We start from the raw sequence: 20,296 nt of genomic DNA, 5'->3' as shown, positions 1-20,296 counted from the left end.
TAGTATGTTGTACCTCTATTTTATGAAGTGGACCCTCCTATGAATATGCACCCACTTATTCTGCCGAGATTCATCATGGAAGGACATAAACTGTGGTCTCCATATTGAGGATCGTCAAAATATTGGACACAAGGCTGATCCCAAGGTCATGATGTTGTGAATCAACTCATGAGTATTCAAAATGGACAACAGGAGGCATTTGTGATATAATACACTCATAGATGATTGGAACTTGTAAGTGACAATGTACTCAGTCCCAAAATCTCAACAACTGTGCAGATTGTGGAAGCAATTGAAAGTAGAATCTTCTGTAGATAATTCTCACCTGACATCAGAACTGTAGACCCAGCAGGTGGTATAATGAGGACAGAACTCATTTAAGTAAGATCTAATAATGAAGAGGTGGAAAGTAGCTAGATAAGAATGTCAATAATGATGACCCACTACACTTGCAGCATTTTATAAGCCAGATCCCATTACTTCTAACATGTCACTAAGTAGAATCTCTTGGCTGGCAGAGGCTTGAGGGTGAATGGAGAGACATCTGTTGAAAACAGAGGCCCAAAATTGACATCATATGTCAGAAGGGTTTTGAGGTACTATTGCAGGTAAGACTGATCCATGAGGGTGCCTATATTGAAACAATCCTGACTATCTGTCAACTTTTAATCTTAAAATGTGCATTTGCACATATCATTATTGTTTGGGATAATTTATAATCTCTTTTATTGTTTACATTCCCTTCATTTTGCCCAGTTCCTACTGGGTTTTAACTCAGTTTCTGGATGTTCACTTGACATCAGTTGCTTGGCATCTAGTGTCCACACTAACATGAATCTGCAGATTGTGCTGGACAAGAACCCACTTTGCAACTTTTCCATCTAACTCATTGCCATACTGGTCTCCCACTCCTTGCTAAATGTCCCCATTCATTCAGCTGCTGAGAAAAATCTATTTTCGACCAATTTGCAAAGGTTGATTTGAGGATTTTGAAATGTCTTGCTGTTACTCAAATTCCATGCAATTTTGAGAAATGCACAACTTCCTCTTTTTGCTTTAATGTAAAACACTTGTAATGCCCTCGCCTGACATCATCATTTTCGTAGGCATCATCTCTCTCCTGAACTAGGGTCTCCAATTTTGTGGGGTTTTTTGCAGCTGTTTCGTTTTCTTTTATATCACACTCCTCCTCTAGAGCATGATTTTTTGGTTGACATACTGGCTTCTTAGGTGAAGCTTTAGGCAATGCATTTTCTTTCCATGCACAAGGCAAGGCCTCTTCACTACTGGAGTATCGCACTACAAACTTATCCATAATAGTGGAGATCTATAACGTAGTTTATTTTGCTTTATTTTTATTCCCCTTTATATATGCTATGTACGCGATAAGAATGACTGCGAGGAATCACTTTTTATGTAAATGTGTGAGAAGTTATCCTTTCAAATTGTTCCATTGTTTCTATTTATTTTCAAAATCCAGTGAAAACCGGTATAGAGAAAAATGAAAGCGGCTTGCCCATGTCAACCGACTTTGTATACATAGACATAGTTTTAAAAAAACAAATCTCCACCCTAAAAGGAACCAAAAGTCTGCTTCCAGGGTTGGCTTGCTTTGTAATAAATTAACCTTTGTATTTGATATCCTACTGGTAAGTTCAAACAATGAGTTAATGACTGTTACAAGGTGTGTTTATTAAACACCTGGGCTGTCATTTGTATGCCATCTGCAGTCATAATTGACACAAACAGGTTTTGAGTTCTTCAGTGTAAATAGTATACACAACATTAACTTGCTTTAATAATACTTTTCATAACCCATGGAGTCAAGAAGATTGTCATTTGTAATCACAGTGAATGTATTTCTAATAATGATTTTTGTTTGTGAGATATTGTCATTTTGTTACCCTGGATATAATACACTCTTGGTTATTTTGTACCTTACACCGTGTCACGCATGAATGGCAGGTGCTTTCGAGCAATGTGGTTGATAATTCTCACTCTGTCTCATTTGTATGTGATTTTGCATGATCCAGTTTTTATTCTCATAACATTCAAACCTTTCAGGACAACCAAACATAATTAATTTCTCAATATTCACATCAATGACCAATGTGTTCTGTTGTCTGACAAAAGTGATAACACTGTGGATGTTTTTGTTGTTGTTGTTGTAGGGTTTAATGCCATTTTTCAGCACAAGATAGGCTATACATGGCGGCCAGTATAATTGGTGGAGGAAGAACCCTGGGAAACCCCGGAAGAACCACCGACCCATGAGAAGCTACTGGCAGGCTTTCTCACGTACCAACAACACTGTGGATGCATGTGCTACTTATATGGAGTTTGTGGATATACTTTTCCTTTAATAAAATGCTAATGTTACCAAAACAGTGAATTAATGATAAGAGTACAAGGTTAGTTTCTTGAAATTTTATTATCAAATAAGCATTTTATTTATCTATTTTACTGTAACATGCAGTGTAGCCGGTTGCAGGGGGGAGGGGGCAAAATGAACACAATTTATTTCTATTCCTAAGTCTTGGGACACATGATGTAGGTTTAAAAAAAATCATCATAAGTTCTGGGACACTAAAACAAATAATTATCTTTTTTTGTCTCAACATATGCAGTAAATTCGGTAAGTACGAAGTCTGGTTAAAACTTGTTAGTATTTCAGAGGCCATTCCAGGCTCCTACATTAAGGAGAAGTTCAATCCGATATGCAGCCAGAACAGCAAGAAGTTAGTACACAATCAAGGAGACTTGATAAATTGTGATAATGATACCAAAGTGATGTAATTTACAATAAATAATAACAATAATAATAATAATAATAGTAGTACTTGTAATAGTAGTAGCAGTAGTAGTTGTAGTGCTGATATTTTTGTGATGTACAATTATTTCTTGATTGTTATTATTTGTTTGCAAGCAAATAACTTTAATTTGACTCCAGGGTCAATTAGGTCTGATCTTCAAACTCTCTCATAAAAATACACATATATTTGTAATCAGATGTGCAAGATTTTTTTATTAGAGCCTACATCATAAAAAGTCTTTAAGTGAAAAGCCCATGTCACTATGGCCATCCATATTGGACCAATAACAAGATTTTTAACTAAATAACACAATAAATCTTGTAGTGAAAACATACACATACATACATACACACACACACATTGTGACCCCACTAGATTATGCTCCTTGTAACATGAATTTGGATAAAATACAATCATGGCATGGCTCCCAAAATTTCATATACACATATTTTTCTAGAATATGAAGAAGAAAAAATCTTTTTTAAAAGTAGGAGAAAAAAAACATGTAAAAAGATTATTGGCATTTGGAGACGAGATTGCATATGATTTCTAATACAAGACGATCATGGTGTAGCTCCTGAAATTATATTTTGCTTCTTAAAAGTATGAAAAATAACAAGTTTATTCAGGGATCGCACTGGGCTTTGCCAATGTTGCAAATTGCAATTTGTTTTCCTTATTGGAGACAAAAGATACCATCTGGCAAGTTTTGCTTTGCAACACTGTTAGGTGTTTAAACTATACTCAAGGGTATATCTGTTGGCACAGGCAATCCTTGGTTTCCAAGGAAGTAAATATATATCAAGCACTGTATCAATAATATTTTGATTTAAAATTCTGAGACACCCATATTGGCTTAATTTCCACCCCCACCCCCTTCAAAATTAGAAGCACTCACTCTGGGAAGGTTTCAGTATTCAGAGATCAATAGACTAATTTTGAGTTACAAGAAACTAGGAGAATGGGGACCAGTTACATTACTGTGCTATTGACAGCATAAATAATAAGTCAATAAAGCAGTAATTTTTTTATGTATCCACATTTTAAGGTTTTAAAAGTAATGGGGGAGTGGACCCACTGTAATTATTCCTGTCAACTATAATCAAGAGTACCTACCTACTACATGTCAGTTACAATCAAATACTTGACACTTCTTGAGTGTGTTTACTTTCCATTTATAAAGTACTTGGAAAGCACACATCTGCCATGTTTTCAGTCAGTCTAAATGCAGGCTAGGATGAAGAAAAGTTATTGAAGTATCTGCTGCACCTAATGGTATCATACACAGTAACTTGGCAACCATATATCAGTGTCTTTAAAAAAAGGATAAGATAAAGTAAGTACACAATGAACTGATTTGCAAATGGCCATATGTCAGAAGAACCTCCACACACCAGTATCTACCATGAACATGAGGTACAGTATGGTGGCTTAAACACAATCTAAATCAGGGGTGGGCAAACTATGACCGGCTGGCCGCAGGCGGCCGGCCAAGGGCTTTCATGCGGCCTAGGAACAAGTCATCATTCACTCTGACTCTGTTTATGTTACTCTGTTTATCAAATAAATGTGCTTCTTTTGAAGTTTAAGTTTTAAGTTTTCAAATATTAACAACATATTAACAAATGAAAATTAATTAGATGTTATTTAGAAAAACCTTTTGTTTTTGCTATTTCAAATATTAATTATTTTACTTAATGAACTATGCGGCCCGTGACAAGGTGTAAATTTGTGTAAGCGGCACTTGCACTGGAAAGTTTTCCCACCTCTGATCTAAATGATTTTCTTTAAGCTGTTATTCATAAAATGTTTTGTTTGTAATACCGCTTTCCAAAGATAAACCATGCTGTTGACATAAATATTCACCAACTTTATCACTACTATCAAAATGATGCATTCTGGAATTTGCAGTTCACCCAGATATCATCTAGGTACACTTTTCCTTTCATGACATCATTGATATGAAAATAATCTATAAATTCATAATAGATAAAAGCTATTAACTGACCTATATGACAAGTGCATTATGCCAATGGAACCACTTTTGCATTTTGCTCAAATCAGATTAAAAATTTTCAAATTTGGGAAAGCATATAATTAAATAAGATTTCATTAAGTTTGATTGGTTGTTTTTAAGCACTGCCAAAATTAGACTAAGTATGGCAAGCTACAAGTGCAAATTAATTATCACATAAAAGGTATACAATTTGAACATAATAAAAAATGTTCAAAGCATTTTCAAGTATTTACCATGTTTCTCAAAATTCTGTGAGAATGAAAATGGTCATTATTGTGAAAAAATAAATATTCAATTACTGAAAAATTGTTGTCTGAATGAAAATGAGATCTGATTATAATAATAATTTAAATGAAATAAATGAATAGGCCCAGTTATAATGTAAAGTGCTGGGATTGTCTGAGTCATGTAATGCCATGTAAACTTGTAAAAAATAACAGAACATGATGCACAATATAATACTACAATAAAAATATGAAACACAAAGTAGCCAAAACATTGGGACAAAAAGTATCAATACAAATTTGATCTTTCTCGTTACTTGATCTAAGCTCTTTGTCATCATACATGTATACCCAAACTGGATTCTCTGTAAAAGAAATAAATAACTTCAAAAATTATGTTGTGGGGAAGTTTCATTGCAAGATTACAAGTTTAAAATCACTGACATATATATAAAGTATAAAGGCTGTTAGTTTCTACAATGTATCTTCTTTTTCAGCTTTTGTATTTTCCCTTGAAAATCCAATAATCTTGTTACTAAGATAACAAAAAAGAATTCTCTATTAATACCTGACTATACATATTCAGTTTGTTTTATTACGTGCTTATGTTCACTTTTTTGGCAGTTTCTTTTCTTGTTCTACAGTATCAGAGATTTTTTTTGTAATTAAATCAACTTGTGAACCTTATATTTGGTAATAAGAACTAAATTATGACAACAATGTGGAATAAGGGCAGTAACTCAGGGATAATCTAGGCACATGCTGTGAACCTGACTTTACAAAATGTGTTTTTGATAAATAGCAGCAAAGTAACTTTTCCTGAAATCCAATTAGAATTCTTGTTTCATTCACACTGATATCTAAATAATAGAGGGACAGAGAATTTATAATTAGGCAGTAATGCAGAACACATATATTTTAAGGATGGGTAAGGAAAGAATAGTAATATACAGTTATACATACACTTGCTCGACTCCTATAAGATAAGTATTTATGGCATAGAAATGAAACATGGCTCCCATCATTACAAAGCAATGCCAGATGGCATGGGCAAATGGAATTATCCCATCACACTTGAAGAAAATGACTCCTGCTATGTATGTCATGCCACCAAGAGCCAACTCAAAGACTCCAGATGGGTCAGCCTGTGCCAAAAATATTGAACTAGAATGTAAATAATGATTACAATGCTTGCCTCTGTGAAACTTTTAGTAGTCTCCAGCAGCCACTGTTAACATGAATTATTACCATATATATTGGGACAGCTTACTTGTATTATTTTTATTATTATTTTATTATTTGTGTTATTTTTTAAAATAATTTTTTGTGCACTGTATGTTCTTGGATAAAGTGGTTTTTTTTAGTTTTAAATTGTTGGATAGCTGTGAAATCATTAGAAAATTACATGAATAAAAATGCACTTAAACTTACATTTTACTGAAGAAAACTTTAAAACAAAAATCTGCTGTGACTGTTGGTTGTTTACACTTTCCTTCCTAACTGCAAATTTTTAAGAACAAGAGGTAAGAATGAATTGTTTGTGTATACGAGAATGAGTTCAAAACTTTTTCTGTTCTAATTTATGCTTCAGATGAAATTTTGGGTTTATTTGCCATTTTTCCTCATTACATGAGTTATTTTGGCCAGATGACTTTTGATAAGCACAACTGAAACTATACACTGCAATTATTTTTAGCTGATATGAGTGCCTATATTACAGTAGCTACAATTAGGTCATAAGGCCAATATACATGGTACAATGACCAAGATGGGTACATTAACCATAAGCATTTACATAAAATATGTCATGAGAGAGAGAGAGAGAGAGAGAGAGAGAGAGAGTATGTATGAATATATAGAGAGAGATTTATGAAAGCTACTGAGCTACTGGATAGTGATGGTAGAGAGTGACAGACAAACGTGCTAATTCTGAAACCGAAAATCATTTATTTACACAGCAGTGATATCTGACTTAATCCAACTTATGCTAAACAAACTTTAATGCCACTTCTATATTTAATCTAAATCCTTTAAGATGTCCAAATTCTTAATTGCCCACTAAAACTCCTCAGGATCAACTCTGACAAACTCATCTTCTTCACTCTCAATGCCATTTTCATCATTTTTAGTATTTTTTATGACACTGTCCTCACATCCAATCAAGTTATTGCTAATACCACATACTTTAAATGATTTTCATATCAGATCCAGCTTATCCTAAAACGATTTGACTGCTTTCACAATCCAATCCACAAATATTTGTTTGTCTGCACTCTTATTATGAGATGAATTGCCATTTTCCTTGGTAAGACCCTCTGCTACTTTACAAATAAAATTTGCCCAGCTTTTCCTCATGTCGGTCTTGACCAGTTTAATAACACCAACATCTACTGGCTGCAGCTTGGACTTACACGTACCCGGAATAACTGCAGGCACCAGTTACTTATGTCCACACTAAAAGGAATACAACATCTGTTTCCATGGTCAGCTTGCTTTGTAATAAAAAATCTTTGTATTTTACATCCTACTGGTAAATTCAAACAATGAGTTTATTGTTCACCATCAGGTGTGTTTATTCCACACCCAGGTTTCTTGTTTGCTTGCCATCTAAAATCATAATTTATACAAACGGGCATTGATGTTTGCAGGGTAAATAGTACACACAGCTATAACTTGCTTTAATAGTACTTTTGTAACCCATGCAGGCAAGAAACATTGTCATTTGCACTCAGACTGAATGTATTTTCTAATAATGATTTTTATTTGTGAGATTTTGTCATATTCTAAACTTGGATATAATACACTCTTCGTTATTTTGTACCTTACGCCTTTTCATGTGTGAATAGCAGGTGTCTTCAAACAATTGGTTGATCTCTCTCTCTCTCTCTCTTCAATTCTTGCATGATTTTATTGAATCCAGTTTTTAGTCTGGAAACATTCAACCTTAGATGACAACCAAACAGGATTCCTTTCTCTATATACATGTCAATAACCCAAATGCCATGTTACCTGACAAATGATAACAGTGCGATGTTTTTTTTCTTCATGTTATTATCAAATAAGTGTTTTATTTATCTATTTTATTGTAACATGCAGTGTGGGTGGGTGGGTACACAAACTGAACACAATTTATTTTGTTTCCTAAGTCTTGGGACATATGATTTAGGTGGAAATTTCTTTTTACATAAGTTCTGGAACCTGAAAAATGTATTATTTTATCATATCCCAATATATATGGTAAATATGCTATGCAGAAAATAAGTTTAGGCTAAAGTGGTCTTAACCTATGAAGTGATGGCCATTGTGACTAGCTATACAAAACAAAACAATAAAAAATAATATTCTTTGATACATATCAAAGTAGAGGTACCACATGAGTTAATAAAACCAAGATTATTTCTTCTTTTAAAAAAAATCATTGTAAACAAAATCTGCTTCAGATGCTATTATCATAATCCACACCTAAAATCCAGATTTTACTGGGAGAAAGTCACAGACTTTGAATAATCTTGGAATGACAACAAGTGTGACTACTATTACACTCATACCATCTGTACTCGCTTACAAGACAAGTCCAACTGCAAACTGCACAGACCCAGATATGCCATTGCATAATGTGCCAGCAGATCTGAGTCTATGCAGTTTGTTAGGAGTAATCAGTACAACAAATAACATTGACCCTGATCTGCAGATGCATCATGCTATGGCACTTCAGGATCTTCATTGGTTACAGTTTGACTAGACAAACAAGCAAGTATATATGGTAGTTCATGCATCAGTAATTGCCTTAATTAGCAATAACAGCCGAAGCTTTACGTGAAATACAAGTTCACTGATCTAATTCCTTTACTGAATCATATATAAAATACACAGCATAATCAGGGTAACTGACGACTATATATATATATATATATATATATATATATATATATATATATATATATATATATATATGAATAGTTATTAATATGGAAAGTTTACCACTTTATAAACATATTCCTACTTGCAAATGCACTTTCAGAAAGAGATTTACATATAAGCTAGGATTTATATATCATGCACAGATTTATGAGGCCATGAACTAAATACAGATACTTGACCTATGTTAATACAGCATAAAACAGTCACAGTGATCTTCTTTGGTTGTAAGAGTGAAGTACCAACACAGATGCACCAATTATGAACTTTCATGATTCTAGCTGGAACAGCATCCTATAAATGAATACTAAATGCAAAATTTACACAAAGTCACTGAATTATTAAATACAGGTGACTTTGACCTCTTTCTGCAATAAAGATAAAATACTTATAAAATGGCATCTCTCACCAAGTTTCATGATTTTAAATTGGCTAGCATGCCAAAAATTCATGTGGTCATGAGCTAAATGCAAAAACTCAAACATAGCCAGTTAAAGATGAAATACAGGTCGTGGTATGCTTCTTTTCTTGTCATAGTGCACATCATTCATAAATATCATGAATCTAGCCTTAGAAATGAACACAAAACACAAACTGTCACAAAAAGTCAGTGAAGCATAAAATATGGGTCAAAATGATCTAGTTTTGCAGTGAAGGAGTAGTCCTCATGATGCATCCCCACAATGAGTTTCGTAATGCCAGATAGGGTAGTATTAAATAACATGCAAAATACAGATGCAGTTAGGAGCTAAATGCAAAAACTTAACCTAAGCCAGTAAAATGTGCAACTTAGGTCTCCGTAACCTTCTGTTGAACAAGTGTGGTACTAATAGAGTCGCATACAATCATCTATTTTATTGACAAACAGTGCTTGAGAAATAAACTTAAAACAAAATGGAACCCAAGTTAGTGAAGCATGAAATACGAATCACATTAGTCTCTACTGCGACTCACTATCTTATTTTTATTGGACTTGCACGCTGCTGGTGAGGTCTCCCTGCTAGCCACCCTACTGGCTTTTGGATCAAATGAGTAGTCAGACCAATTTACAACTTGTACCATCTTCAAGAGGTATCAAATTGTTATTACTTTTTTTAAGCACATCCTTTCCTCGCCTTCCCTTGTACCTCACACCTCTGTTTCTCATTGTGGAAATTATATCTGGGATGTAAAACTAGAAGTGAATCCTGATCTCCTTGCAATTAAATAGATAATTAGGTCAGGCCAAACAACAAACATTAAAGTTTTCAGAAATCTGGTTACAGCAGTATATTCTGAATTTTTTAAATATAATTTGCCCCTTCCTGCACCTGAAAAAAGGAAATTGTTGGTATTTGTGTTGCCCACTGGAAAATTGAACTTGCCCTTGGGAAAATCTGAGCTTGCGACAAACAATATTTAAACATATAAAAAAATAGAATGTGGGGTATTTTAAGAAATTATAACAATTATTTTTAACTTTTGTTTTCCTTTTATCTATGCTGGCACCTTAAAACCATATGCTGATAACTAAAGTTCTCGATAAGTATGCATGTAGATAGATATGTAGATGAGAATGGGTTAGAATGCACATATAGTTAGAAGAGCAAAGTCAGACATGTACATGTTTATAGGCAGACAAATGGATTAGAGAAATGGGTCTGGAAATAACAAGATTTTTAAGATGGAGAAATGTTTAGGTAAAAGACCTTGAAATGAAATATGAAAGAGCCAATAGCAATATTCAAGCCAGAGATACTCATTAATTCGCAAGGATTGGAACCTTCTTGCATATTTGATAGCATCATACTGCTTATTTTACTTTAAAACAGCTTCAATAGAGCTATAAACTTAACCAAGTTTACTTTTTATGCCTGGATAAGAGAGCAAACTTATTTCATCAATTAGATCAACAATAATGAAAGCTAGACTGCCTGTAATAATTTATTTATACTCACAACTGAAGGATTTCTGAGGACTTCATTTGTCCATTTACTTAACATCTATCATCTAGTCACCTAGAAATGAGCAACATGCATCAGCATATCTGAAAAGCTGACTTCTGCAATTAAGAACACTTTTTTTTATTACATAATTGTTTGCCAAGCAGTAAATATGTTTTGGTCTCCTGCAATTGTCACATAAACAACTGATTATAAACACTGCTTTGTGGGTGCAATATTTTTCATACATCATCATTTGAACAAAATCCTCCTGGTGGTTAATCATTAGACATGCATGCCCTATATTTCCAAATACACCTGCCAAACAAATATCATGAGTTATATTGTTAGCCAATTGTTTAGAGTTGGTCAGTACACAAACTGTCAGAGGCTAGAATAGCAAATAAAAGTTGGCAAATCTTGGATACATACAAATATTACTATCAAAAGTTACTGGTAACTTGTATGCTAATATCTAAACATCTACTCCACATTTATTAAGACTCGCTTTAAATAGAAAATATTTACATTATTGCATCTGCATGAGAAAATGCAAGACTGAAACTGACACCGAATACACAATGGAAAAAATATGCAATAAATTAAAGAAACTGTGGCCTATTTATATAACAGAAGAATGCGTTGCATAAGATTAATTAAAAGTGCTGATAAACATACTGCAGAGAGATCACTGGGTATAAAACTTACAGAATATAAAGTATAATGAATGGAATATGAGCCCTTTCTGCCTCTCACTAAAGTTGTTGGGGTTGCCTGCAGGCAAGTACATTACAAATTAGAGCTTGAGCATGCGAGAAAGAGAGAGAGAGAGCGACAAAGAGAGACAGAAAGTAAAATAAAATTCTGAATGTTTCATGGTAGACTTGTGATGGTCAATTAATACAGAGGACTTTTAGAATCAGGTAGTGCTGGTTCCAACTCAACAAATCCTGATTAGTGAAAGTCTGTCTACAGATTACAAAAAAATATTCACCTTTTACTTATAATTCACATCTTTTGAGAGACCATGCTTTTTTGGCAGAAAGGGTTATCTTCTAATACAGGTTCTACCATTTTTCATATTTGAATATAATATTATTACATGCATCCTACCATACTCATGAACACAATTTATCTGTCACATACAAGAGCAGTTTTGGTTTATTGGCAAGGTAAAACAGATAAAAATACACTATGTGAGAGGGAGAACATGAGAGGCTTACCATATGCATTACACACCATGCTGGGCAGACACCTATGATCAGGTAAAACAACGTCTCCAGCCACTTGTATCTAAAAAATACATTAAAAAAATTAAAAAAATTAATCTTCACATTCAGAAAGTAATATCTTCATGTTCATCTATTGACACCTACCATACGGATAGTCATCACCTGACACCTACTGAACAGATATCATCACCTGGCGTCCACTGTAAGTTAAAAAATGGATAATTGCCTGAATGGGTGGGTATTACCTACCCACCCACTCAGTACAACAAATGACATAGATCCTGATTATGTTATTATACATAGACACTCACTGCAAGAAAATCATTGTGTCATTAACATTTTTTGAGCAATATCAGAGGAAACAAGAGCAACACAAATGGCATATGATATGCCCATCTCATACCCTTTTCCCTATTAATAACTTTTACTATGCCCACCTCATGACATTTCCAAATAAATGATTTTTACTATGCTCATCTCATGATATTTCCCTATTAATGACCTTTACTATGCCCATCCCATGACCATTCACTATTAATGATTTTCACTATGGATATACACATGAAGGAAGATATACACTACATTACAAGGTATGGATCTACACATGAAGCAAGATGTACACTACATTACAAGGTATGGATCTACACATGAAGCAAGATATACACTACATTACAAGGTATGGATCTACACATGAAGCAAGATATACACTACATTACAAGGTATGGATCTACACATGAAGCAAGATATATACACTACATTACAAGGTATGGATCTACACATGAAGCAAGATATACACTACATTACAAGGTATGGATCTACACATGAAGCATGAAGTGCACTACATTACAAGGTATGGATCTACACATGAAGCAAGATATACACTACATTACAAGGTATGGATCTATACATGAAGCAAGATGTACACTACATTACAAGGTATGGATCTACACATGAAGCAAGATATACACATTACAAAGTATGGATCTACACATGAAGCAAGATATACACTACATTACAAGGTATGGATCTACACATGAAGCAACATATACACTACATTACAAGGTATGGATCTGCACATGAAAGAAGATATACACTACATTACAAGGTATGGATCTATACATGAAGCAAGATGTACACTACATTACAAGGTATGGATCTACACATGAAGCAAGATGTACACTACATTACAAAGTATGGATCTACACATGAAGCAAGATATACACTACATTACAAAGTATGGATCTACACATGAAGCAAGATATGCACTACATTACAAGGTATGGATCTACACATGAAGCAAGATATACACTACATTACAAGGTATGGATCTACACATGAAGCAAGATATACACTATATTACAAGGTATGGATCTACACATGAAGCAAGATATACACTACATTACAAGGTATGGATCTACACATGAAGCAAGGTATACACTACATTACAAGGTATGGATCTAAACATGAAGCAAGATGTACACTACATTACAAGGTATGGATTTACACATGAAGCAAGATATACACTACATTACAAGGTATGGATCTACACATGAAGCAAGATATACACTACATGACAAGGTATGGATCTGCACATGAAGCAAGATATACACTACATTACAAGGTATGGATCTACACATGAAGCAAGATATACACTACATGACAAGGTATGGATCTGCACATGAAGCAAGATATACACTACATTACAAGGTATGGATCTACACATGAAGCAAGATATACACTACATTACAAGGTATGGATCTACACATGAAGCAAGATATACACTACATTACAAAGTATGGATCTACACATGAAGCAAGATATACACTACATTACAAGGTATGGATCTACACATGAAGCAAGATATGCACTACATTTCAAAGTATGAATCTACACATGAAGCAAGATGTACACTACATTACAAAGTATGAATCTACACATGAAGCAAGATGTACACTACATTACAAGGTATGGATTTACACATGAAGCAAGATATACACTACATTACAAGGTATGGATCTACACATGAAGCAAGATATACACTACATGACAAGGTATGGATCTACACATGAAGCAAGATATACACTACATTACAAGGTATGGATCTACACATGAAGCAAGATATACACTACATTACAAAGTATAGATCACACATGAAGTAAGATATACACTACATTACAAAGTATGGATCTGCACATGAAGAAAGATATACACTACATTACAAGGTATGGATCTACACATGAAGCAAGATGTACACTACATTACAAGGTATGGATCTACACATGAAGGAAGATATACACTACATGACAAGGTATGGATCTACACATGAAGCAAGATGTACACTACATTACAAGGTATGGATCTACACATGAAGCAAGATATACACTACATGACAAGGTATGGATCTACACATGAAGCAAGATATACACTACATTACAAGGTATGGATCTACACATGAAGCAAGATATACACTACATTACAAAGTATGGATCACACATGAAGCAAGATATACACAATATTACAAAGTATGGATCTACACATGAAGCAAGATATACACTACATTACAAAGTATGGATCTACACATGAAGCAAGATGTACACTACATTACAAGGTATGGATCTACACATGAAGCAAGATATACACTACATGACAAGGTATGGATCTACACATGAAGCAAGATATACACTACATTACAAGGTATGGATCTACACATGAAGCAAGATATACACTACATTACAAAGTATGGATCACACATGAAGCAAGATATACACAATATTACAAAGTATGGATCTACACATGAAGCAAGATATACACTACATTACAAAGTATGGATCTACACATGAAGCAAGATATATACAACATTACAAAGTATGGATCTACACATGAAGGAAGATATACACTACATTACAAGGTATGGATCTACACATGAAGCAAGATATAAAATACATTACAAAGTATGGATCTACACATGAAGCAAGAAGTACACAATATTTATAGGTTACTGCATTTTTATGGGAAAATATGAACGAGTTTTGGCATGGAATACTGCACAAACTTGTGAGTGCAGTATATCCTTCCGACAAAACGAGTTCATATTTTCCCATACAAATGCAGTAACCTTTTTATTATATGCTCATTTTTTTATTCTACCTAAGGTTTAATTATATAAACAAAATACACTACAAGAAACAATGTAAATGAATGAATGCCACATTCCAAACTAAATACACAAGCGCAGATTTGTCATTACACAATGACATTATTATTAATGCGCACATAACTCCGCCCAGATAAATCTGAACTTAGTCGCATGCTCAACATAACTTTTGAAAGAAAATGGCGTGTCGAGTTAAAATTAAAATTTGCAGTCATATTGTGAATGAATGCGCATTGCAACAACTTTTCCATTTGATCTGGAATTAATATATTTTGGTATTTTGTTTCAATTTGATGAAAGTTTGTGATTTTGGACTGGATTCATCTGTGCAAATTATACATGAAAGACATCGGATTGAAGTGACGCAGGAGAAGCGTATTTACATCTGCAAATGTTTATGTTTCTGTCACTGAATGTTTGAAATCATAACGTGGGAAAAATATGAAGTCTTTCAATTGCAATTATCAAAAAGACGCAATGGAATTTAATGCTTATTTTATTTTGAGTGCAGTAAGGAGGATGCAATTGCACTTATCATCGAAATTACAGCACAATTTCAAAATGTGTAATCCAGATTGAAAACCTAGGACATGGCTCATGTAATTCGGTTTGCAGAATTAAGAAAAAACATTTTGAGGAAATTCAGGATGTAAAACTGTAAGTATATTTTATTTTGCCATTCTTATCACCAGATAAAGAAGACAGTATATGCCTTGTCACTTGTATGTTATTTGTAAGGACATAATCTTCGGTCTTTTATATAATGTAGCTAGCCTAAATCCGTAACATTGTATCAACACGGAATGTGCCAAAATAGTTTGGTTTTATTGCAGTCCATGAAACATGTTTTAGTTCATTCAGAAACAAATTTAAACAACCACAACATAAAGAGCCTCTTACGCGAGTATATGTGATTTGTTAACAAATCAAAAGTGCTGGTGTCTGCGTCATTGTTTGTTTACAATAGAAAGTAGTTCCTTTATTCACATGAATGCTATATGTGTATTGTTGCGCGCGTTAAGTATTGGGGAATACTGAACGATTCTGACAATGTAAAGTTAACGGGGAAAAAAAAGAGCATATAATAATACAAAGTATGGATTTACAAATGAAGCAAGATATACACTACATTACAAAGTATAGATCTACACATGAAGCAAGATATACACTACATTACAAGGTATGGCTCTATATGTGCAACAAGACATACACTACAATACAAAGAAATTTAACCACACAAGAGCAAGTTTTGGAGAGGGAGTTTGTTTGCGTTTGTTCTAATACTCCTCTCTAAGATAAATAAATGTTATTATTTGGAACAGAATCATGACAAGTGCCACCGGGATAGCAAATTTACATTGTACATCTTGATTTATCAACCTTCAGGTAGATAATAGATGTGCTGCTAATATATACTACATGCAAACAAATACAGTTGATGCACTATACAAATTCACAAATACAGAAGGTATACTAGGGTCCCAACTCTTGCTCCTCAATGATTATGTAGAAACGACTTTTCCTTCCTCCTCAATGATAAGCAGTGTATCTAGAATATCAGTGACATGGTTTGCTAGTGACCCAGTATGAAAAGATACCAAGTCAGAAGGAAACTTAATGAAGTCAGGCACTTGTGCCAATCCCAAGTAGGTTTTCAACTTAGATTCATTCCATACCTAGTCATTTAGATATCATGCAATTAATTTATTCCACTGATGACACAAACAACTCATTTGACATCATTTTCATGACATTCTCTTACTGAGGCATCACTGACATAAACAAATGAGCAGCTTCAGGAAAACAAGAACATCATGTGTTACATGACAAAGTATTCTTCCATTGGTTGCGTATGGTTTTCCCACCAACTGCAACCCTGTCTCAATCTGACACCCTCTGCCTAATAAAACTGCAAGAAACTTGTCAAAAGTGGGGTAAGGAAGTATGCTCTGAATAACAATATGAGAGTGACTTACTGCTCATGGAAGATATACTGATAAAGGATTCCTAGAACAGCCATTGTCCACACAATCCACATGGATGTGATTTCTGTACCACCAAAATCTTTCAGCATCAACCTGAAAAATATGTTGAACACCATGCTAAAAGCTTATGATAACTTGTAGCATACTATTTCTCTTAACAAACAGAAGAATTTGTTAGTAATATATGCTTCAAAGGATGTATAAGGTACAAGAAAATTTTATTTATATGATGCCAAGATGGAAACAAGTTATTAATTTTTTTTGGGACAGACACACACAGGATCAATAGAATCAGTTTGTGTTAAAATACTGAAATTAATCACTACATGTGATGGAAACATCAACATTGTTATCTTGTATGGTACTACACTGTATTAATGAATGTAGCAATGTAACTGTACAGTACACATGATGGAAACATCTACATTGTATTAGTTAATGTAACAATTAACCATACAGTACAAGTGATTGAAACATCTACATTGTATTAGGTTGGTACTATACTGTATCACTGAATGTAACAATATAACAATGTAACTATACAGTACAAAGCATGGAAGCATCTACACTGTATCTGGTTCAGTACTACAATGTATTATTGAATGTAACAATGCAACAATGTTACTATACAGCACAAGTGATAGAAATGTCAACATTTTATCTGGTATGGTACTGCATTATATTAGTGAATGTAATAATGAAACTATACAGTACAAGGACACTGCATCTGGTGTGATACTGCATTGTATTGTGAATGTAACAATGTAGCAATACAAGCACACTGTGCCTTGTATGGTACTACAGGGCTCGAAATTAGCGGTAGTCCACTAGCCAGATGATGGTCAAGTAAGTTTCGGTTATCAATAGTCAGCGTTTGTTTATGCCATTCCCTAATAAAGACTTGACTTGGCAGATGTTCTGTAGAATCAAAGCAGTGGCCATTGTAAACACTGTCATAAAATATTAGCATGAGAAGATGAAATCAATTTCTGCCTCGGAAAGGTGCATTTCTATAACAAGAATCCATCCGATTTTGTGCATTTCACTTAACAGCGCAAATTATGGTCCTGTCATTAATAACGGAAGTTTGGTAATTGATCCTAATTAATCTGATAAGAAATTAAATGAAAAAATGACGTGGTATCACACTTTATTCACTCGACCACAGTAACAAACTACAAAGTGGTATACCATACAAAAGAACACGGCAAAAACTATTCAAAGAAATTAGTTTGCACATTTTTTTTGTTTAAGGTTCTTTTTTTTGCTCGCTACCCAAATGCTCCAACAGTCACAAACAGGAAACTGCACATTTTACATTTCCATCGAAATAATTATAAGAATTAGATCAATTTATTATGATTACGTTACTGACACATACTTTCCCTACAACTACTTTTTCTATGATGAAAATAGTTTTTATATTTTTCCCTTACAAGAATGAACAAATAATTGAATACACATGGAGATATCCAAACAGAATGCCATACATTTGTTGGGAATTAAAATCTCTCAGCATGGGCATCTAAGATTTGAAAATTTTCCGCCTTATTATTAATTTCAACAATACATTGAGGTTCGACTAATTAGGAATAATTACCAAACTTAAGATTTATGATACCATAATTGGAGCTGTTAAATACAAGGAGCCAAGTGTCAGATGGCTTCGTTTGATGGGAACACGCCTTTTCCAAGCTGAAACTAACACTATCTTCTGATGCTAATATTTTATAACAGTGTTTTCAATAGCCACTGCTTTGATCATGCACAACATCCGTTGAAGTTAGTCTTTGTTATGAAGAGGCCATTTAATTGTGGAAGGGGCAAAGACACGTGTTTTGAAATGTGTTTCTTGCTCTGACTTTCTTATATAAAGGACAACGTGCCATTCCTTTTCTTGCTTTAAATAATTCCTGTCAGCTATACTATAACATCTCGTATTTCAAAACAAGGCACAATTCTCTCCTTATAAGACAGGCAAAATGTGGCATTTGATAGAAAGTGTTCAGCCACTGGAAAAAAAGCAAAAGTTGAATGAGAATGATGAGGAATAATTCTTATGATAGGGAAAAGCGTAATGGAAAATTTCAAAACAAATGGACAAAAGACAGGGAATGGCTGAATTATGATGAGGAAAGGAACGTTATGTGGTGTAACTGGTGCATGAAATTCACAAAAATAAACACACAGAAAACATCCAGTTTTGTTGCAGGTTGTTCGAACTTTAAAACTGAATCAGTAAACGTACATGAAAGCTGTGTGACATTGTTTTGTGAACAGGTCTAGTAAAGATTTTGCAGGACTAGTAAATTTCTCAATATACTAGTCCTTCTGGCTACAAAGAAATTTGTGTTAAATTCGAGCCCTGTACTAGGTTGTATATGTAAATATAATAAGAAGCCAGTCCCAGACTTAATGCGCATCCCATCAAATATGTAAAGTGCATGAGGGTAAAGCTGCTTACTATCTGATTACACACATGCACGCATGCATGCACGCATGCATGCACACACACACACACACACACAATGATGTCAGGCATTTCTGCGCACCTAAGGTTTCAGTCTCCAATACTGAAGCAAAATACTTACCGACTTCGACCGATTGACGAAAATGGAATACTGCAATGCTTACCATTTGAAAAGAGGCAATTATCACAGAATATTCTGTTCAAAATAATATTAATTTTGGACACATGGGATACCAACCTCTTGTTTTCATGACTCGTGAGATGTCGGCCTATTCTGCGCACAGCTTTGAAAAGATGTAATGTTCATACATCGGGTTGTAGAAATGAAATTCATTACTTTGGACTGTTTTTGTCAGCAGTTCAGTTGAGTAATTAGGTCAGGTTTATAGCTAGTTTTACAAAATTCAACGTAACAATGCCAATAAAAGGCAAGAGATATTAAGCAAACTAAACTGATCTTGTAAAAAAATTAGTAAAGTTCAACATTTTATACAAAAATAAGCTATGATGTGGAAGAGAAACAACAACGAATAAGATGTAATGTGTTTACAACATCTTGTT

General features: G+C 34.0%; 1 protein-coding gene across 7 annotated transcripts in view; it reads right to left on the bottom strand.

Moving 5' to 3' along the window:
- Positions 1 to 2,412: 2,412 nt before the first annotated feature.
- LOC149805977 (monocyte to macrophage differentiation factor 2-like) overlaps positions 2,413 to 20,296 on the bottom strand; it is a 62,327-nt gene continuing 44,443 nt past the window's right edge. For 4 of the 7 annotated variants that reach the window (XM_089950774.1, XM_089950778.1, XM_089950776.1 and 1 more), the window contains 3 exons: positions 17,257 to 17,358; positions 12,118 to 12,187; positions 2,413 to 5,419 (listed from right to left, as the gene is read on the bottom strand). In XM_089950774.1, the coding sequence (XP_089806900.1) occupies positions 5,165 to 5,419; positions 12,118 to 12,187; positions 17,257 to 17,358 (427 nt within the window). In that variant the 3' untranslated portion in view covers positions 2,413 to 5,164. Of the gene's footprint in view, positions 5,420 to 6,017; positions 6,200 to 10,909; positions 11,014 to 12,117; positions 12,188 to 17,256; positions 17,359 to 20,296 lie in introns of those variants that run through there. The other 3 variants (XM_089950777.1, XR_016419835.1, XM_089950779.1) reach the window with 3 other exon arrangements.

This window comes from Sinohyriopsis cumingii, chromosome 2, assembly GCF_028554795.1.
Source record: "Sinohyriopsis cumingii isolate HCF-2022 chromosome 2, ASM2855479v2, whole genome shotgun sequence".
Classification (NCBI taxonomy): Eukaryota; Metazoa; Mollusca; class Bivalvia; order Unionida; family Unionidae; genus Sinohyriopsis; species Sinohyriopsis cumingii.
The sequence above is the reverse complement of the archived record's forward strand: the minus strand, read 5'-3'. Positions and strand labels throughout refer to the sequence as shown.